Genomic DNA, 21,533 nt, shown 5'->3' on the forward strand with positions numbered 1-21,533 from the left:
GTTAAATGTGTTCTGCATAAATCACACCTCCACCACACACACACAATCAGAGTCACCTTTAGAGGGAAGATTCCTCCTTCCTACAGCAGTGCTCTAAGCAGAAAATCTGGAAATCCTATAACTGCCTGCTGATGAGACCCTGGTGACCACAGCATAACCTTAGAATGAAAAAAACCAGCCCAGAGAGTGGCTGGTTTATTCCCAGACAGAAAACTGCATTTCTGGAGAATTCTATGTGTTCAGAGAGCTCCCTCTTGTTTTGATGTAGGGCCCCCTTTTGCCTTTCCAGATTCAGGCCTTCAGGGGTTCCTGAGCTGACTCCCAGTGAAGAGGTTTGGGGTGAGCCTCCTGACATGGGGCTGGGGACCCCCAAAAGCAGCAGCCCACTCAGCAGCTCCCGGGCCATTTCCGCAGCAGCCCACTCAGGGGCGTCATTGCCTGGTGCAGAGTCCTGGGCCGCTTCAATTGTCTCCACATTCTGAGCATGCCCAATGGAGAAAGGAATCTTCCTTCCAAACTTAGCTGCCTGCTGCCAGGCATCCGTGGCTCACACCTATAATCCTAGCTATACAGGAGACTGAGGTCTGAGGAACACAGGTCGAAGCCAGCCTGGACAGGAAAGTCCATGAGACTCAGAAAAAGCTGGAAGTGGTACTGTGGCTCAAGTGGTAGAGCATTAGCCTTGACTAAAATCAGAGCACTGGGCTGGGGATATGGCCTAGTGGCAAGAGTGCTTGCCTCCTATACATGAGGCCCTGGGTTCAATTCCCCAGCACCACATGTACAGAAAATGGCCAGAAGTGGCGCTGTGGCTCAAGTGGCAGAGTGCTAGCCTTGAGCAAAAAGAAGCTAGGGACAGTGCTCAGGCCCTGATTCTAAGGCCCAGGACTGGCCAAAAAAAAAAAAAAAGTCAGAGCACTGGTGGCTCACATCTGTAATCCTCACTATTCAGAAGACTGACAGCTGAGGATCCAGGTTCACAGCCAGCTTGGGCAGGAAAGTCCTTGAGACTTCTGTCTCCAGTTAACCAGCAATAAGCTGGAAGTGGAGCTGTGGCTCAACGTGGTAGTGCTAGCCTTGACTAAAAAAGCTCAGGGACAGTTCCTAGGCCCTAAATTCAAGCCCCAGGACAGCACCAAAAAATAAAACAAAAACAAAACAAACAAAACAAAAAACAGTACTTACATGCTTGAGTGGACATAAAAGTTGCCCTGGTAGGATGAGGGCTGGATAACTGGGAAACTCTCATAGTGCAATCTGGTACCTTCTCATACTGTGCACGTGTACATCATCTATTCAACCCAAAGTTCAGAGTCCCCTCTGAGCCTGCTGTCAAACACATCTGACAGTGCACTCCTACCCCTGACCCCCTCCATACAGACATTTCTGATTGACAGAGAAAGGGTGGAATGATGGGCTGCCACAGGGACCAGGCCTCTGAGGGGAAAGATGGCCTGTTTTCTAGAACATTAAAGATGACCTGGTCAGAGAGAAGAGCCCTCCGTTGAAAGCTCCAAAGTGGCCTGCATTCAGTAGCAAAGCAGCCATCTCTCCAGGTAAGGCATAATGCTGTTAGGGGCAGAATGGATAGATGGATAATGACAATGACTGAATAACCAGTGACAGCCGGCACTGATGGCAAAAGACCATGGGGCTCTTATCTCCAATTAACCACCTAAAAACCAGAAGTGGAACTGTGGCTCAGAGTGGTAGAGTGCTCTCCGTGAGCCAAAAAGCTCAGGGACAGCACCTAGGCCCTGAGTTCAATCCCCAAGACCAACAAAAAATAATAATTATTATTATGATGATGAGTGATCACCAATCTTAACTAGGTACCTGCCCATCTGCCCATGCAATCCCTGTGAGACCTGTCCATCAGCCCTCAGTGGGAGGTTCTCTCTGGGGTCCTTCATTATAATGATAGGGCAGATTCGGGCTCAGAGGAGTTCCTGGTGTGCCAGTTGTTCATGAGAGGTCATCATTTTTATAAATGTAATGTTTAAGACTAGATGTTTATTTTAAGATCAAAGATACAGCTTTTCCTAGCTACTCAGGAGGCTGAGATCTGAGGATCATGGCGTAAAGCCAGCTCCAGCAGGAAAAGTGTAGATATAGATGAACAACTCGGGGCAGAGTTTTGGAATCAGCAAGACTAGGGTGGGAGTGTGTGTGTGTGTGTGTGTGTGTGTGTGTGTGTGTGTGTGTGTAGCAGTATTGGGGGCTTGAGTTCAAGGCCTCACATTCTTGCTTGACTCTTTTGCTCAAGGTGAGCCCCCTGTCTCTTGAGCCACAGCTCCACTTCCCACATTTTGCTGATTAATTGGAGATGAGGGTCTCCAAGCCCAGGTTGGCTTCAAACTGTGATCCTCAGATCTCAACCTCCTGAGTAGCTAAGATTACAGGTGTGAGCCACCAACACCTGGCTTCATTCTACTTTTTCCTAACCCCTCGGTAACCTGGGGGCAATGTGAGTTTGAGATGGCACAAGTCACACATGCCCTTAGCAAATATCAGGGCTCCCTGAGGTTAACTCTAGCTATTCCTGATCCTGGCAAGGTCCAGGGACCTGGGGTAGGGACAAGAAGTACCTAGAAGTCCTCTCAGAGTCCCATTTACAAGAGCACAGTAGGTAAAAGGTGTCATAAGGCCAACCCATCCAACAAATCAATGTCCTCCAGCTGCAGATCTGCCCAAGATAAAAGGGACAGCAGAACAGAGGCGGAAGGCCAAAACCAGGGCGGCAGAAGCGGCTCTCACCTTGTTCTACACAGAATCCGGGAATAATGTGGGTAAGCTGAAGCCTGCACACGTGTCTGAACAGCCCTCCGGCTTTGGGAGGCAGCAGGCCTTGGTAGAAGGCCCACCTGGCTCTCCCCAACTGCTTTCCCCAAAGCGCCTCTGATGTGGGCCTATCTTCAAGGAATTCAGTTCTCCCAACCCAGGAGAATGAATATGCAAAGTCCACACTGCCAGAGAATGACAAAAGTTACAATTCAAGATGGGGTCTCCTGTGGTTCTGAGTTACTCTGAGACCCAGCCAAGATAGACAGTTTCAGCCAGACATCAGTAGCTCACACCTGTAATCCAAGCTACTCAGGAGGCTGAGATCTGAGGATCTAAGTTCACAGCCAGCCCAGGCAGGAAAGTCTGTGAGACTCATCTCCAATTAACACCAAAAAGCCAGAAATAGAACTGTGGCTGAAGTGATAGAGCACTAGCTCAGGGACAGCAGCTAGGCCCTGAGTTCAAGCCTGGTGCGCGCGCACGCGCGCGCACACACACACACACACATACACACACACACAGAGTTTCCTAACACCCAAGACTGTTTGGGAAGGAGATAACGATTCCCTAAGCACAACCCCCCCCCCCCCAAATCATACTTTGTATTAGTTTTCTCTAAATATGCCCAAAATACCTGGGAGAACTTTTGGTTCATGGTTTCAGCAGATCATGACAGGGAGATGGAGACAGTGTGGCAGAGTAATGCATATCATGGTGGACAGGGGCAGAAAGAGAGGAAGGAACCAGGAACCAGAGAGAACCTTCAAAGGCATGCCTCCTGTGACCTACCTCTTCCCTCTTATCTCTGCTTCCTAAAGTTCTAGAACCTTCCAAGATAATGCTACCAGCTAGGACTGTGGGATTCAATATATGAGCCCTTTTTTATGGGGGGGGGGGGGGGAACGCTTCTTATCCAAACAGTAACAGCAATCTGAGTAGGGGACCTGTTGCTATGTCCTGAGCAATTTTCTCCATCTGCCCAAGAGCATCACTGTCTACCTCCTTAGCAAATTGTATAGCAGAACCTTTGCAACTAGCTTGACTGACCGGGAAACCGATCTGAGAAGGGGAGGTATACTGGAGGAAGGGGAGGGAAGAGGTATACTCTGGATGACCTTGCTCCATTTCTCCTAGGCTCTGTGTTCAGTAAGTACCCAGCAGGAAAGGGTTTAAGAAGGCCTAATTCTTCTGTTGAGCTGCCCAGGAAGGATACAGTTTGCTCAAGTCAAGAGGTACTACATACTTCCTAGACCATGATTTGTTGCACCAACCATGACTTCTAGGAGGGGCGTCGTACTTGAACTCGAGGACAAGCCTGAGAAAATGATTGCTTACTATGGTGGATAGAGTCATGGTTAAATAGACCTATGTTCAAAATATAAGTCTGGGGCTGGGAATATGTCCTAGTGGCAAGAGAGCTTGCCTCGTATACATGAAGCCCTGAGTTCAAGTCCCCAGCACCACATATATAGAAAAACAGCCAGAAGTGGCACTGTGGCTCAAGTGGCAGAGTGCTAGCCTTGAGCAAAAAGGAAGCCAGGGACAGTGCTCAGGCCTTGAGTTCAAGGCCCAGGACTGGCAAAAAAAAAAAAGAAAGAAAAAGAAACAAAATATAAGTCTGCTATTTCCTGAGTTAGCTGACTTTGGGAGGGAGATCACATATTTGCACTCAGTGTCTATGTTTGTAAACTGAAGATGATTACAGCTAAGATTACCTAATAAGACTGATGTGGGAATTAATCAGAATGTATTTTGTATGAATTACTTTAATAGTATCAGGTTTGTTAGACTACAAGCAACAAGTCCTGGTTTGTATCACTTCCCCCAACTAGTCAATGAAAATGTGATTCTGGTTCCAATTGGGTGATCCTGAGTACTATGTTCTGATTGGTTTGAACCTTGGCGTTCTGGCATCTCTCATTGACATGGAGAGCCTGAGATTATCTTAAGTGGCTTAGAGTCTAGACTTTAGGCCAGTCAGGACTTTACACCAAAGTTTGTGACTGGACAGTTACAACGGATATTGATGAAGCAAGAATGTTCACTAGATGAGGGACAAATAGAATCATGGTAAATTTTCTTCCCTGTCCCCAATTTTTTGTGACTCTCTCCCCTAGAACTGCCTATGAAGGATTCTCAGTGAGGATCAGGAACCCCAACATTTCCAACTGGAGACATATTTCAAATGTGAAGGTTTCTTTCGTGGGTTTTGTTTTTTATTTTTTGTGCCAGTAGTTGGGCTTGAACTTGGGGCTTGGACACTATCCCTTATCTATTTCACTCAAAGCTGGTACTCTACCACTTGACCCACACCTCCACTTTTGGCTTTGTTGGTGGTTCATTGGAGATAAGAGTGTCATAGACTTTTCTGTCTGGGCTGCCTTTGAACCTGGATCCTCATATCTCAGCCTCCTGAGTAGCTAGGGTTACAGGCGGGAGCCCCTAGCTCCCAGCTTTCAAATGTGTATTTTTGACAGGTGAGCTAGGAAGTTACCTACATAATAGGCAGTTCTTTATATGTAATAATAGTTCTTTCTTGTATCCTGAAGTGGATAGCCAATTATGGGCTGAAGAAACTGAAGCTGGAGATTTCCAGATGCCTTGGTCCCATCTGCAGCCATCAGAAGGCAGTGCAGAGGTCGGCATCAGCCAGACACTGCAGTGTCTTCCCCAGCATAAAGGTCCACGTAAGTCACCATGCTGCGCGGCTCTTCTCAGCAAAGAGCAGGAGCCATGACACAGAAGAGTCAAACCCCACTAAGGTGCCAGTGGCTTGGGCCTGTAATCCTACGACCCTGCAGGGTCGTAGTTCAAACCCAGCTTGGGTAGCAAAGTCTGTGAGTCTCTGATCTCCAATTAATCATCAAAAAGCCAAAAGTGCATATATGGCTCAAGTGGAAAAGTGCTAGCCCCAAGCATAAAAGTTCAGGGACAGTGCTCAGGCCCTGAGTTCAAGCCCCAGGACTGGCAAAAAAAAAATGGAGGCACAATTTTTTCTTATCCTAGTGACTTCATTGATTTCACACTATTGGCTAATACCCAAACTCCTGCATTGAACTATATAAGTCCAATAGGAAAAGGAAAAAGAGCTTTTAAATAAACAAAAACACAGGCAGGGCATGGTGGTACACACTCATAATCTCTACACTAGAGGCTGAGGTGGGAGAATCTTGAGTTCCAGGCAAGCCAAGGCCTCATAGAAAGGCCCTATCTCAAAAGTTCATTCATTCATTAGTGAATGAATGAAACAAACAAATGTATGCCTCACAGATATTTTGGCAGGTTTGGTGTTGTTCCATGTCAGTACTGGAGCTTGAACTCATGAATAGGATGCTTTCCCTCAGCTTTTCCACTGAATGTTTGCACTCTACCACTTAAGCCACACCTCCACTTCCCACCTTTTGCTGGATAACTGAGTTAAGAGACTTGGGAATGCATCTGCCTAGGCTGGGTTCAAACTAAGATCTTGAAATCTCAGCTCCTAGGTAGCTAGGTTACAATGGCGTGAGTCTGGCTGTTGTGTTGATGACAACGAAGTCTGAGATGATGAAAAACTGGCTGGTGGGTAACTGCCTTGGTTTTCCTGAACCAGGGAGTGGTGAGGCACCTGTGGTGGACACTGCAGGAGATGGACACCTACATCTCCAGCGTGAAGAAGCTGATGCGGCGCTATGTGCACAGGCTGCAGTGGCTGCTGTCCGGTGAGCCTGAGAACCTCAAAATCAATCCTGCTGCCAGGCTCTCCAGAACTGTCAGGTCAGAAGATTAAGCCTGCAGAGCCATCAGCTATCATATCATCCCTGAGTTCAGAGGTCAGACTAGGTGCATGACAGGCAGTGCCATAGAGGTGCCCATCCAGGCCCCCTCAGGGCCTGCATGTGTCACCTTCCCACAGGGACTAAGCAGCTCCCCTCATGGGTGTGTGTTAGTATTAACATGCTTCCTAACATGGAACTGGCCACTGCAGGTGAGGATGGGAAGTCCTGACCGGAAGACATACTCATGCTTTTTGTTCTGGGTCTCCACAAGCCACCTACAGAGGGCGGGTGAATGCTCTGGGCTGGGCTGAGCGGAGCCAGGCTGGCATCCCAGAGAGGGGCTACCAAGCGGTTCAGAGACAGTCTGTGCTGGGGCACCGATGGCTCACACCTGGAATCCTAGCTACTCAGGAGGCGGAGATCTGAAGATGGCAGTTCAAAGTCAGTCTGGGCAGAAAAGTTCATGAGACTCTTAGCTCCAATTAACCAGCAAAAAGCCAGAAATGGAGGTGTGACTCAATTGGTAGAACACCAGACTTGAGAGGAAAAGCTAAGCTAGTTAGAACTCAAGGCTCTGAGTTCAAGCCCCTGTACTAACACACACACACACACACACACACACACACACACACACACACACACACAGAGCCACGAATCATGGCTAGAGGCATACATAGCTCAAGTGGTGAAGTGACAGCCAAGCAATCAAACTGAGAATGTTCAAGACTTTGAGTTCAAACGCCAGTACTGGTCAAAGAAATAGAGGGTAGTGAATATGAAGTAAGGAAGCCAAGAGGCTGGGTTGACAGCTCAAGACAGATAAAAGGGCCTGAGGGGTTCCAGGCACAAGAAGAAGGAAGAAGCCTTCAGGTAGTTGTGTGGAAGCCGCTGGGGTCCTATGCAAATCCATTAGGTCTCTGTCCCTGCCAGTAGTGTGTGGTCATGGCTGCTGCTCTTCCAAGGACTCCAGAAGAGCCACAGCCTCCTGTCATTGCCAGTCAGCAGCTACAGTGAGACAAAGCGGGGCAAGCTCTCCCCATTCCTAGTCCTGGTGACTGCAAGGAAAGAGCTCAAGGCAAACTCCTCCTCCCCCCTCTTTCCCCTCCCCCTTCTCTTCCCCCTTCTCCTCCTCCTCCCCCTCCCCTCCTCCTCCCCCTCCCCTCCTCCTCCCCCTCCCTTCCTCCTCCCACTACTCCTCCCCTCCCCCTACTCCTCCTCCCCCTCCCCCTCCCCCTCCTTCCCCTTCTCCGCCTCCTTTTCCTCCTTCCCCTCCTCCTCCTCCTCCCCCTTCCCCTCCTCCTCACCTTTCTTCTTCTGTGCAGCTCTGAGGCCTGAACTCAGGGCCTGGGTGCTGTCCTCTAATTTAGGCCACACTTCCATCTTTTTGCTTGCTAACAGGAGACAAATGTCTGGTTTCACAACTCAACTCTCAGATCTCAGCTTCCTGAGTAGCTAAGATTACAGGCCTGAGCACCAGAGCTCAACTCTGCTCCTTCTTTGGTAGAAAAAGTTCCACACTTCACACACAGGTTCACACCCAAATATTCAAACTTTTACACTTACCCAAAGGCTTCCTTCGTTTACTCTCTCATTCACCCAACAAGTAAGGGATGCTCTCCTGCAATGCTAGGAGGGAGAGGAAGGCAAATTCCAGCATGGTCTCTGAGCTTGCAGTGCCTATGGTCTAGAAGACAGATGTGAACCCAAGCCACAAGTCTAATGACCATAGCTGTGGTAGGACAGGGAGGGAGGGCATGGTGCTTAGAGGAGCAGTTGGCCTGGAAGGAAAGATCAAGGAAGGCTTCGTGTTTAGGCTGAGGTTTGAGCAGAGCACAGATGTTATCTGGGCTGGGAAAGGAAAGGCTAGCCTGGGTTGGCCACCATGAACTTGTGCCTGAGGTCCTCCTGTCTCTGCCTCCTGCTGGGACTACAGTTGTGTACCACCATGCCAGGCTTCCCTCTTATTCTTTTGACCTGAGCATTGCTATGGAGCAAAAGCTCCATCTCCTTTTTCTTGGGTTTTCCTAGAGAGTGGCTGATCCACTTTCTAGCAGCCTGGTTGTTTATTTTTTTCTGTTACCCCAGTGAGTCCCAGAGACATATTTCTAGAATGCTGGACTTTCCTTGTATCATCTCTGCTTAACCTTGTACAGCCAGAAGGCCCAGCGTTAGAAGGCCCTGACTGAAGTGTGGCTCAGAGAACCTGGGGAGGAACCTCAGCTCAGCCACTGCCAAACTGGGGCATCCCAAGCAAGTCACCCTTCTTCTGGGCTTCCCCAGCCCTTGAGCCCCTAGGGCTCTGCTTTATCTCTCGTCCCTTTCTTCCTGAGTCTCTGTCCAACCTTGCTTTGTCCCCCATAATGGCTTTTGTCCACATTGTACTTGCTCCTCAGACAATGGGTGTGTTAAACACAACCAGAAAACCGCTGTGGAAGAGCCCCTCCTTCACTCCTTTCCTGCCTCTGTCCCCACCCCTCTCTGGGCAGGAAGCCGCAGGCTGTTTGGTGCCATCTTGGAGAACAAAGTGTGCATTGTGCTGGACACGTCTGGGTCCATGGGGCCCTACCAGCAGCAGGTGAAGTCAGAGCTGGTCCTGCTGATCTGGGAGCAGCTGCGGAAGCACTGTGACAGGTAGGAGTCCTCCCTGCGGTGGGTGGGGTCCGCCGCGCTGCGGGTGGGTGAAGTTAGCACTGCGTGTGGGTGGAGCTGTCCCTGTGGGTGGGGCCAACACCGTGGGTGGAGTCAGAGCTGCGTGTGGGTGGAGCTATCCTTGTGGGTGGGTGGGGCCATCCCGGCGGGTGGGGTCAGCACTGTGGGTTGAGTCAGCATTGTGGGTGGTGGAGTCATCCTTGTAGGTGGGTGGAGTCAACTGTAGGTGGAGTCTTGCTGTGGGTGGAGTTCGTGCTGTGGGTGGTGTCATCCCTGTAGGTGGGTAGAGTCCATGCTGTGGGTGAAGTCATCCTTGTGTGGAGTCATCCTTGTAGGTGGGTGGGGTCTTGATGTGGGTGGAGTCAACCCTGTAGGTGGGCGGAGTCCGCGCCGTGGGAGGACCTAGTGCCGTGGGTGGGTAGGTCGCGAGCCAGAGCTGCGGGTGGGCGTCGTCAGCCATGGGTTGGTTTCCTCGGCTACTCTTGCCAAGCACGCTCGGCCATAGCTCCAAGAAGCCTCGAAGGTTCTGAGCAGTTTATGGAGCAGGAAAGAGCACTCTCCTCCGCTTGGCTGTAGAAGGAAAATAAAGTGCCACTATGTGACCTTGAACTTCATTGTCTTTCTGAGTGTTGGGAATGGATCCCAGGGCCTCCTACAAGCCAGGCAAGTGCTCCACTTCCGAGCTACATGCCAATCTCTGAACTCGAATTCTTGCGTGTGTGTGCGTGTGTGTGTGTGCATGCACTCACTCTGGTTCTGGGTCTGATTCCTTCTCGGGTTCAAGATGCTGTCCCTTAGCTTTTTTTTCAAGGCTAGCATGCTACCACTTGAACCGCACTTTAACGTTTGGCTTTTTGCTGGTTAATTGGAGATCAGAGTCTCAAGGACTCTTCTGCCTTGAGTAGCTAGGATTCCAGGTGTGAGCCACCAGTGCCCAGCCTTGGAATCTGTACCCAGAGTCTCCAGTGTGGACCGCCTCACTCTAGGGTGACCCACAGCCCTCCACAGGGGGCCACAGGGCTCATCTAGGGGGGTCTTATGTGGTGGGTGTGAAGAATTCTCACAGAGGTGACTTCCTGGGATCCAGCCACAACTAGCCTGGTGTAACCCATCTCCTCTCTCCTCTCTGCCCCCCCCCAACTTCTCTGTCCTCCTCTCCAGTTTTCACCTGCTCAGCTTTGCAGAGAGCCTAAAGCCATGGAAGGAAACGCTGGTGGAGACCACAGAGGTAGCGTGTCACGAGGCCATGCAGTGGGTGACCCACCTGCAAACTCAAGGGAGCACCTCAGTCTTGTCAGCCTTACAGGCAAGTGCCCCCATTAACAATGACCTCGTAGCCAAGAAGCCAGAGCACAACACTCATAGCAGGAGACATTTCAGGATTCGTCACCTGTTACTAGATTTCTTTTCTTTAGGGGTGTGTGTGTGTGTGTGTGTGTGTGTGTGTGTGTTGGTTCAGGGGCTTGAACTCAGGGCCTGGGTACTATCCTTTAACTTTTTCTCTCAAAGCTGGCACTCTTCACACTTGAGTCACACCTCTTAATTGGAAATAAAGAGTCTTATAGACTTTCCTGCTGGGGCTAGCTTTGAACCTTGATCTTCATATCTCAGCCTCCTGAGTTAGCTAGGGTTACAGACATGAGTCACCAGTGCCCAGTAGTTACTACTACATTTTATCTTCCTAAGAACCCAGTGAGAGTTATGCACCAGTGGCTCATACCTGTAATACTAGCTACTCGGGAGGCTGAGATGTGAGGATCACAGTTCAAAGCCAGCCCAAGCAAGAAAACCTATGAGACTTTTTAATCTCCAATTAACCAGCAGAAAGCCAGTAGAGCTGTGGATCAAGTGGTAGAGCCCTAGCCTTGACCACAAAGCTATAGGGACAGTTCCCAGGCCCTGAGTTCAAGTCACAAGATGAGAGAGAGAGAGAGAGAGAGAAAGAAAGACAGAAAGAGAGAGAGAAGAGGGGAGAGGAGAAATTGGGTTTCTTTGTTGTTTTAAATGTCTGGTGCTTGAAATTTTGCTTAGCTTCTTTACTCAAGGCTGGCATTCTATCACTTGAACCACACTTCCATTTCTAGCTGGTTAACTGGAGATGAGTCTCTCCAATTGTCTGTCTGGGCTGGCTTTGTACTGTGATCCTCAGATCTCAGCCTCCTGAATAGCTTGGATCACAGGTGTGAGCCAACAGGGGCTAACTTGAGAAAGCAGTTCTTGTTCTCACTTGGAGAGCGGGACACCAAGACTCAGAGAGGTTAAGTGACTTGCTTGGGATTGACCAGCTAGGAAGTCACCTTGTTCTTCCTTGATCTATCTTGGGCTGAAAGGGGACAAGTCAGAGGCATCCAGCCAGACATATCTTCCTTGGGGACAATTGCATGCCCCCCCTTTCCTCCTTCCTGTGCTCTCTCAGAAAGCCTTCAGTTTCCATGATGTACAAGGAGTGTACCTCTTGACCGACGGGAAGCCAGACACAAGCTGCAGCTTTGTCCTCAACACCATCCAAAGGTTCCAGAAGAACAGAGACATAAAGGTGCACACTATCTCTCTGAACTGCACCGACAGGTAGGCAAACTTGCTTCTCCTGACCCACATGCCCAGGGCGGGGTGGGGGGTGGTGTCTGGGCTCCTCAGCTCATCCTGGGCCTCCCTTAGACATGGGTGTCCTGTGTCAAGAATTGGAAAGGTGCAAAGCTTTGCTAGAGGCCTAAGCAGATGGAAAGCACAGAAGAAAGCCCCTTGCACTGGGCCCAGGTAGCCACCTATAATCCATGCTACTCAGGAGGCTAAAATCAGAGGAACATGGTTTTTGAGGCCAGCCCAAGCAGTAAAGTCTGTGTGACTCTTATCTCCAATTAATCACGAAAAGCTGGAAGTGGAACTATGGCTCGAGTGGTAGAGCGCAAGGCCCTAAGTTCAAGCTGCAGTACCAACACACAAAGGAAAAGCCCCTTGCTTCATCCCAAACTGACCCAGCCACCAGCCGCTCTTTTGTCTCTCTCCAGCCTAGAAATGATACACTCCATTCATACAATCCCACCATTTTTGCCCTCTTGACCTTTCTTGGGAGCACACTTGTGAATATTTACAGGGAAAAAGCCAGCAAAGAAAACATATTAACATAGCACCATTTTTTTTGTTTGTTTGTTTTGTTTTTTGGCCAGTCCTAGGCCGTGAACTCAGGGCCTAAGCACTGTCCCTGACTTCTTTTTTGCTCAAGGCTAGCACTCTGCCACTTGAGCCACAGCGCCACTTCTGGCCATTTTCTGTATATGTGGTGCTGAGGAATCGAACCCAGGGCCTCATGTATACGAGGCAAGCACTCTTGCCACTAGGCCATATCCCCAGCCCTAGCACCATTTTTTAAACAAACAATCACTATTAAAAACTATGTAAGCTGGGCAGGGCTCGCTTCTCCAATCCTAGCTTCTCAGGAGGCTGAGATCTGAGGATTGTGGTTCAAAGCCAGCCTGGGCAGGAAAGTCTGTGAGACTCTTATCTCCAGTGAACCACCAGAAAACCAGAAGTGGCAAGGTGGCTCAAGAGGTAGAGTGCTAGCTTTGAGCTGAAGAGTTCAGAGACAGTGCCCAGGCCCAGAGTTCAAACCTCATGACCAAAACAAACAAAAAAAGTATGTAAGCTGGGTGCTGTTGGTAGAGCACTAGCCTTAAGCAAAAGAAGCCAGGGACAGTGTCCGGGGCCTGAGTTCAAGACCCAGGACCAGCACACACATATACAAAAAGTTGGTAAGAAAGCTGGATGTTAGTGGTTCACATCTGTAATTGGATCTCAGGAGACTCAGTGCTGAGGATCTCCGTTTAAAGCCAACTTGAGCACAAAAGTCCAAGAGACTCTTATCTCCAATGAACCACCCAAAAAGCCAAAAGAGGAGCTGTGACTCAAATGATAGAGTGCTAGCTTTGAGCAGAAAAAGCCACGCAAGAGTGTGAAGCCTTGAGTTCAAGCACCAGTACCAGCATGTGCGCACGAGTGCACACGCACATGCACACACACCCCCCCAAGGCAGGCCTCAGCTTCTGTTTTGGTCTGGTTTTTGCCAGTCCTGGGGCTTGAACTCAGGGCCTGAGCACTGTCCCTGGCTTCTTTTTGCTCAAAGCTAGCATTCTACCATTGAGCCACAGCGCCACTTTCTGGCTTTTTCTATATATGTGGTACCGATGAATCGAACCCAGGGCTTCATGTATGTGAGGCAAGCACTCTACCACTAGGCCACGTTCCCAGCCTGGTTTCAGATTTTTCACAGGGGAGTATGTGGAGCCCAATGGTTTAGCATGCATGGGGCCCTGACTTCAATCCCTGACACACCTGCATGTCATTATTCCCAAGCCAATCACTATTCACACAGTGAGCTCTGTAAAACTCATCGTATGTCCCTCCCAGGCCTACCACACCATTGAAGAGCCATCCAATGCCAGAGCATGCTGGCAAAGCGATCAAGGGAGTCTAGGCTAAATGGTGACAGGAACCTGGTGACTCTTCATGAACTGGGTCAGAAAGGTATATTTGGTGATGCTAAAGATAGTTTCCATTGCTGTTATGCCAAGTCGCGAAACCACCACCAAGAAGACCACCGAGACTCAGACATTCCGAAATGCAATAGCAAGGCAAGACTTTATTCAAGCGGGGCCACAGCCTGGGCCTTGTCCTACCCACCAACACAGCGGAGGTTAGGAGGCAGCCTTGAGCTGCGATTACACAGCACTTATAAAGGCCAAAGACAAAGTTACAGGTGTTTAAGCAAGCAAATCTGATTGGCTCAGGGTTCGAGGCATTCTAGGGGCGGTTAGAGTTAAGCTTTCCCAGGCGGTTAGAGTTCTCGACCGGCTGGGCCCTAATAAGCTTGTCCTGGGTTTGCTCACAGTTTAAACAGACAACAAAACGGGGGTTGCCTGAAAATGGGGTTTACTTTAACTCTTCATTTCCCCCTTCTGATAGGTAACTCGAGAACCAATCGTGGTTCTCCTTGCTTATTAGTTTGATTCTGACAGAATCGGTAGGGATAGATTGGTATTGTGCCCGCAATACCATAAGTTGTGGTGGTGCTTTACTCAGTTGGTAGCGGGTGTGGCTCAGGAGGAGGTCCAGTCTCATAAAGGGCCTTTAGCTTGAGCCAGATCTCTTGGTGGACTTGCTATAGGGCTCTGAGGGGGCGATAAAAGCTCATAACAAATGAGATTACAAGCTAGGAATAACATTTAGATGACATCACACAAGTCCCTTAGCCCTGCAGATACAGGTACAGATAAACATAGTTTTATACCAAAGCCCCAATTCTGACCCTATTTATATTATAGCCAATTTGATTACATACCAACTTTACTCATATGCTTTAATTTTAAGACATACTGATACCATTTGTTACATACTCACTTTCTAGGGATTGTCTTTCTCACCTTTAACATGCCAAAACCTTTTAATCTAAAGGAAACATTTTTGTTTTCTCTCTCTAAAGTCTTTCCTTATACAGTTTTATAATCTGTGTCTTATAAAATTTAACATATCCCCACTCACACCATCAGTGACTTACTGGAACATTCTGTGACAATTTACTTTTTAATCCCTTTCTTATCCAGAGGAAACCATTTCTCTATCCCTTTCTCCAAGGCTTTCTATACTAACCTTCCTCTTTACATTTCCTGGGGCTTCTTTGCTGCTAGAGTTTTAAACTGTCTACATTTTCCGGTTTATCTCAACTACATCAAGGCAATTTACTGTGACTCCACCCACAGGCTGTTGGGGAAGACAAAGAGGGGGCGACGGTCAGTCCAATGGGACTGCTGCTCCAACGAAGCCAGACCAGAGCCAACTATCATAAGCCAACTATTTTATATCTATATTCTATATCTATATTCTGTATCTATATTCTATATCACGAGCCAACTATTCTGGAGTGGATTTCTCCAGTTTCCAGTTCCTCCAAGTGCCTAAGGTTGGCCAGTGGCATCTGCAAGATCCACCCCCAGGAGGGCTCCATGAAGATGCCCCCAGCCAGTTTAAATCTCTGTCCAGTTACCTTAGTACCTGGCACACATGATGGCAGTTACCCCCCTCTCATCTCTGAGGTCACACCCTAATCCATCTGGACACATTTTAATACTCTTGGACATACCTCCACCCCAGGCATTGCCTGGAAGTGACTCTCCAGCCTGTCATACATGCTTTGAATTTAGCAGCAGGTCAGTCTGCTTGAAAATTTCTTACAATATCCAATTTTCTTAATAGAGCTAGTTGGCAGATCCAAAGCACTTTTCAGCAGAAACCAGCTGCGTATGATAAGAGTCTGATCTGAAGATGTAGATTCTTCCAGATGACTGTTGACTCTCCTTGATCCTCACTCAAATGCAATGGGCAGGGGCCACGGTGTTGTCAGGCAGCAGTGGCTCCCAGGGGTTCCAGTAGAATGTCACACTTTCTGGGTTACCTGCAACTTTCTCCATAGACTGGTTAGAGAAGCTTAACCTAAGTTAACCTAAAGCCTAACTTTAGTCAAATTTCCTAGTATTTTCCTGATTCCTTCTTAAGCACACTAGCTTTTGCAGGCTGGCACATTACTGAAAGTCAAGACAGCTTTAGGCAATCAATGGCCCTTGGGTCATTTTGCCAGGGCAATAAATTTAAATCAGATATTTCCAATAAGGCTAGGATTTTTTTTTTTAAGCCAACATAGAAGGCTTGGCCTGTAACCATTTCTCACAAGTGCAGTCTCTGTATACTGTTACCTCTGTTTTCCATGCCTCTAGTTTATCCTGCCTCATCTTCCCAAAAACAACTCTGGTCCTAAAAGGTGGGCTGATGGGCGAAGATCATCCATCTTCTATAACTTCTTCATGCTGACTCAGGGACGTTGATCTTACCTAGCCAGGAACCTTAACCTTAGTCTCCTTTACCAAGGGGCTGCAGGATCAGCTGTCCATTAGGAGCTTTACTCCAAACTGGAAATTACATTCAACATTTTAACTTTCAACTATACAGACTTCTTTTTGGGCTATAGCAGTGTAGCCTTTTAACATTCTAGTTTGTGAAAGCTTTTTCCTGACTGACTAGGGAACTGATCTCTGATGACCTAAAAAATGCCTACATTACTTTTGCAGGCCTTTAACAGATCTCAGTAAGGACACAACCTCAGGTCTACAAGCTTTCTTTCCTGAACAGATATATCAGCTTAAAATTCTCACTGCCAGTCAGGGCTTTGAGTAGATGCGGGGGTTGGGATTTTAAACTATCCTCTCATTTGACACTTACCCTTATTACCCACTATCACAGATGACTGGCAAGTTCCTGCCCAGTAGACAGACATGGGTATTAGAAAGGCATGCTTACGAACTATTCTTCTAGGACTTCCCGGCTTTGATTAACTTTTGAAAGGCCAAACAGGACTGACTCTAGGATCTGACACCATCTCTGCCGTCCAAGCAGTAGCTTACTGCCTCTGGATGCTCCATCACTTTTGTCCCAGGAGTGACTTTTCACTGGACTTGGACTCAGGGCCTGAGTGCTGTCCTTCAGCTCTCCAGCTCAAGACTAGCACCCTACCACTTTTGAGCTCCACACAACTCCGTTCCCAGCACTCTGCTGGCTGATTAGAGACAAGTCTCTCACAGGGACCTTTCTTTGCCCGGGCTGGCTTCGAACCGCAGATTTCAAATCAATGAGTCTTACAAGAGGCCACTTTACTCCAATTAAAAGCAACAAGGGGGCTGGGGATATGGCCTAGTAGCAAGAGAGCTTGCCTCGTATACATGAGGCCCTGGGTTCAATTCCCCAGCACCATATATACAGAAAACGGCCAGAAGTGGCGCTGTGGCTCAAGTGGCAGAGTGCTAGCTTTGAGCAAAAGGAAGCCAGGGACAGTGCCCAGGCCCTGAGTCCAAGGCCCAGGACTGGCCGAAAAAAAAAAAAAAAAAGCAACAAGGTGGTCCACACAGAAGTAGTTTTTACGCATGCTCTTACCTGGAACTTATTAAGGGCCAGTATTAGATCTTGACAAACTTGTAGGAATCACCTGTCCTCTGTGGGCCTGCTGGAAACTGTTACAAAAAACCTACAAAGAAACTGGAATGGCATTAAACATTTCGGTAGCCATAATAATTCTCCTTTTCTCACTTTACAATAATCATTTAGGACAATTTTACTTCCAAATTTCTTATAAAAATGTATTCTTGATTTCCAAAGCCTTTTTACTAACCTTTGCTTTAACACTAACACTTTAGCTTTTATCTGCATTGGAAAAACTCTGAAGCTTACAGGCATTCTGAAACCAGGTGCCGCCCTTTGCCTCCGGGCTGCTTGTTTTAAAAAAAAGCCTCTCTTATTTTTTTTTCTTCAGTCCCATTTACAGCATGGCATGAAGACCTTTGAACTCAAATGACAATTTTTTCTTAATGCAAGAATTACAATTACAGAATTATAAATACTTATCCATTCAGTTTTCCAATAAATTAGTGAGAAACGTTGGCCCATTTTGCCATTTCTTCCTACATACATAGTTAATGAGAGAGTTTACTTCTATCCCCATTGAGTTTAATATATATCCTTTAAAAATCCGAATTACAAAAATAGCACAGGAATTGAATCACATCAAATAAACTTTCTAACCATTAGAAATTCCAGTCAAATCATTCATTTTTACCACAAGGTTTCCAAAGTTCACCTGAAAACAAAAGAGACAAAAGAAAGCCCTCTATTGGCTCCATCCTGACTCCATAGGGCTTGATGAGTTCACGTCAGCTTGCCCTTTGTTTTTTGTTGTTTTTTTGTTTGTTTGTTTGTTTGTTTTTTGGCCAGTCCTGGGGCTTGGACTCAGGGTCTGAGCACTGTCCCTGGCTTCTTTTTGCTCAAGGCTAGCACTCTGCCGCTTGAGCCACAGCGCCACTTCTGGCCATTTTCTGTATATGTGGTGCTGGGGAATTGAACCCATGGCCTCATGTATACGAGGCAAGCACTCTTGCCACTAGGCCATATCCCCAGCCCCAGCTTGCCCTTTGTTAAATCAAGTCTTAATTTATTAAGATACCCACTTTTTTTTGACTGCTAATTAAAGAACCCTGAGAAATCCTTTTTTAACTCTAGTTCGTTTTTAAAACAATGCAATAATCCTTTAAAGCATTTGGTAATGCCCAAACTTGATGACAATTTGAATTTAAACTTAAGCTTAGTTTTGCATCATACTGCAGTCTTGAACATGTTCACACTCACACATGCACACACACACATACATATTCAAAAGATCTTAAAGCGCGCAAAATAAGCATCGGCCGTACATTTTCCAGTGGCAAGAGGTATTCAATCTTACTCCTGCAACACCCAAATTTTAAGACAAAACCTTTAACAAATGATTTTAGTATTCTCCAGCCTCATTTTCCAGGGCTTGATAGTCTTAGTAAAACCCTTCTTGGTTTCTCTTTTGTCTGGATGGCCCAAAGGAGGGGTGTAGATTAGGCCTTGCCAAGTCCTGATCTTACCTAGGTCAAAGCTTCTCTTGGGTGGCCAATTAGTTCCCTTAAAGGTGGGCCATTCTGACTTGCACAGGGTGATCCACTTTTCCTTCTTAAGGGCCACACTCTGGTTCTGAGCTATCTCCTTAACCTCCCTCCAGTGAGCTAGGATCAAGTCTAGGGGGCTTGATGGAGTTTCCCATGATAGAACATTACCCATAGCTCTGATCAGATGCTCAGTCCAAAAGGCTACAAAAAACAAAACAATTATAACAATACAAAAGGAGGAAAACACACAGCCAAGAACAAGAACAAGAACAAGAAAAGCTACGAGTTGGAGATGGAGATTTCCCAAGTTCACCCACAACCTCCTGCAAGGGTGCAGAAGGAGTGGACTTAAGTTGAAGGCAGGGCTCCAGGGGTCTCCCTTCAAGGATGGAGAGTCTGGGGCATCCCCCAGTCTCCCCAGGATTGCCGAGTAAGCGTGTCCACTTTGTCAACCCCTTCAAGAAATAAGCAAAAGCAAAACAGACAAACAGACACATTACAGGACAAGACAAATGAACAGGGCTGTTTTCTTACCTTCGGAGTCTGGGGTCTCGGGGGTCTCTGGGGCTATCCCGGACGAGCCCCCAAATGTTATGCCAAGTCGCAAAACCACCACCAAGAAGACCACCAAGACTCAAACATTCCGAAATGCAATAGCAAGGCAAGACTTAATTCAAGTGGGGCCACGGCCTGGGCCTTGTCCTACCCACTGACACAGCGGAGGTTAGGAGGCAGCCTCGAGCTGCGATTACACAGAGCTTATAAAGGCCAAAGACAAAGTTACAGCAATCAGGTGTTTAAGCAAGCAAGATTACGGGTACAAATCTGATTGGCTTAGGATTCGAGGCATTCTAGGGGCGGTTAGAGTTAAGCATTCCCAGGCGGTTAGAGTTCTCGACCGGCTGGGCCCTAATAAGCTTGTCCTGGGTTTGCTCACAGTTTAAACAGACAACAAAACTGGGGTTGCCTGAAAATGAGGTTTACTTTAACTCTTCATTTCCCCCTTCAATTGCCAGGTGCTGGTGGCTCAGGCCTGTAGTCCTAGCTTCGCAGGAGGCTGAGATCTGAGGAGTGTGGCTCAAAGCCACCCCAGGAAGGAAAGTCTGTAGGGACTCTTTAATTGTATAGCAAAACACAATTATCACACCAAAGTGGGGCTGTGGCTCAAGTGATAGAGCACTAGCCTTGAACAAAACAGCTCAGGGACAGCACCCAGGTCCTGAGTTCAAGCCCCAGTAACAGTACCAAAAAGAAAAAGGAAAAGAAAGAAATCTCCATGGTGTTATGCTAGCCACGGCCCAGAGCCAGGAGACCTTCTGAAGTGTCCACCATGAGCCTAGGGGACCTCGGGCTCTCCCTCCTTCTCTATTCCTCCTCCAGGGCAGCTGTTGAGTTCCTGCGGAAGCTGGCCGCCCTCACGGGGGGCCGCTACCACTGCCCTGTGGATGAGGACGCGCTCCGTGGGCTCCAGGGGCTGCTCATCAGAGGCTTCGTCCTCGAGACGGTAGGTGGCCAGCAGCTGAGTGTGGATCTGTCCCATGAAATGTCCATTAACCGGGCCCTGCACAAGTGCTCTGTGCAGGAGACCCAATCCGGGTGATGGTGGCATGTGCTGCGAAGGGCTGAGCGAGGGGTAGCGGTGGTAAAGAGCTTGTATCTCAGTGCCCGTGGGTTCTCAGCTTAAGACCTTGTCAGCCCAGGGGACAGCCAGGGAGCTGGGGGAGTGTGAGAAGACTGTGTTTCGCTTACAAGCTCCTGCTTTGGCCTGGTGGCATGGCTCTTGTTTAGGAATAGAGGAACTGCTTTGGGATAAGAAAGGATTTATAAAATGTAAGGCTTAAACTGGTTTCTTTTCAAGATGGAATTATGGCATGCCATAGATGGTTCAAGAAATAGCAGAGGGTGTGGCTATGTCTTTTTGTTTTGTTTTGTTTTTGTTTATGGGGTATTGAACTCAGGGCCTGGGCACTGTCCCTGGCCTCTTTTTACTCAAGACCAGCACTCTACCACTGGAGCCACAGCACCACTTCGGGCTTTTTCTGTCCACGTGGTACTGAGGAATCGAACCCAGGGCTTCATGGATGCTGGGCAAGCACTCTGCCAGTAAACCACATTCCCAGCCCTTTGGGGTATTTTTTGAGATTACTGCTAATCTTCTTTCAAAGTCATGTTATGCAAATACAGTTTACCCTAGCCAAACTAACCAATTGTGAGCAGATTGTGAACCTGAGCTCAACCAATCTGAGCAGAGGGGCGGGGCCTGCTGTGTGAGGGATAAATGTCAGAGCAGACTGCCTGTTCTGTGTGCTTCTTTGCCAGATTTTTGGCTGATGGGCTCCCTTTTGTGTAGAATTAAATTTTGCCTTGCTGAGAGAATTCTTTACTTTCGTGTGATTCCAGTGGTTCTTGGAGAGCATATTTATAACAAGCCAGAGCGGGAGACAACTTCATCAATTCCTGAGAAATGTTAGAGTGAGTGCTGTGTTAGGCCTAGGTTTGGGAACTTCTGCCATTAGCATTTTGAAGAGCTTGCTTTCAAAACACTATGCTATTTTATTTACGTTACTTTTTTCCACAGTATTGGGACTTGAACTTGGCCTGAGCTGTCCCTTACCTTCTTTGCTCAAAGCTGGTGCTCTATCACTTGAGCCACAGCTCTACTTCTGACTTTCTGAAAGTTATTTGGAGATAAGATTCCCAAAGCATTTCCTGACAGGGCTGGCTTCAAACTGTGATCCTCATCCCTCAGCCTCCTAAGTAGCTGGGATTACAGGTTTGAGCCACCGGCATCCACCTTAGCCCTTAGCATTTTGAACAGCTTGCCCTTGAAGCTCTA

The 21,533-nt window shown here is 47.9% G+C and overlaps 1 protein-coding gene across 1 annotated transcript in view; it reads left to right on the plus strand.

Moving 5' to 3' along the window:
- Vwa3a (von Willebrand factor A domain containing 3A) overlaps positions 1 to 21,533 on the plus strand; it is a 58,428-nt gene that overhangs the window by 35,524 nt on the left and 1,371 nt on the right. Inside the window, exons 23-31 of the mRNA XM_048333066.1 lie at positions 1,466 to 1,556; positions 2,679 to 2,789; positions 3,919 to 4,016; positions 5,334 to 5,471; positions 6,377 to 6,485; positions 9,029 to 9,173; positions 10,353 to 10,497; positions 11,608 to 11,759; positions 20,078 to 20,201. Coding sequence (XP_048189023.1) covers positions 1,466 to 1,556; positions 2,679 to 2,789; positions 3,919 to 4,016; positions 5,334 to 5,471; positions 6,377 to 6,485; positions 9,029 to 9,173; positions 10,353 to 10,497; positions 11,608 to 11,759; positions 20,078 to 20,201 — 1,113 coding nt within the window. The remainder of the gene's footprint in view (positions 1 to 1,465; positions 1,557 to 2,678; positions 2,790 to 3,918; positions 4,017 to 5,333; positions 5,472 to 6,376; positions 6,486 to 9,028; positions 9,174 to 10,352; positions 10,498 to 11,607; positions 11,760 to 20,077; positions 20,202 to 21,533) is intronic.

The sequence above is a fragment of the Perognathus longimembris genome, chromosome 23 (genome assembly GCF_023159225.1).
Source record: "Perognathus longimembris pacificus isolate PPM17 chromosome 23, ASM2315922v1, whole genome shotgun sequence".
NCBI classification, from domain to species: Eukaryota; Metazoa; Chordata; class Mammalia; order Rodentia; family Heteromyidae; genus Perognathus; species Perognathus longimembris.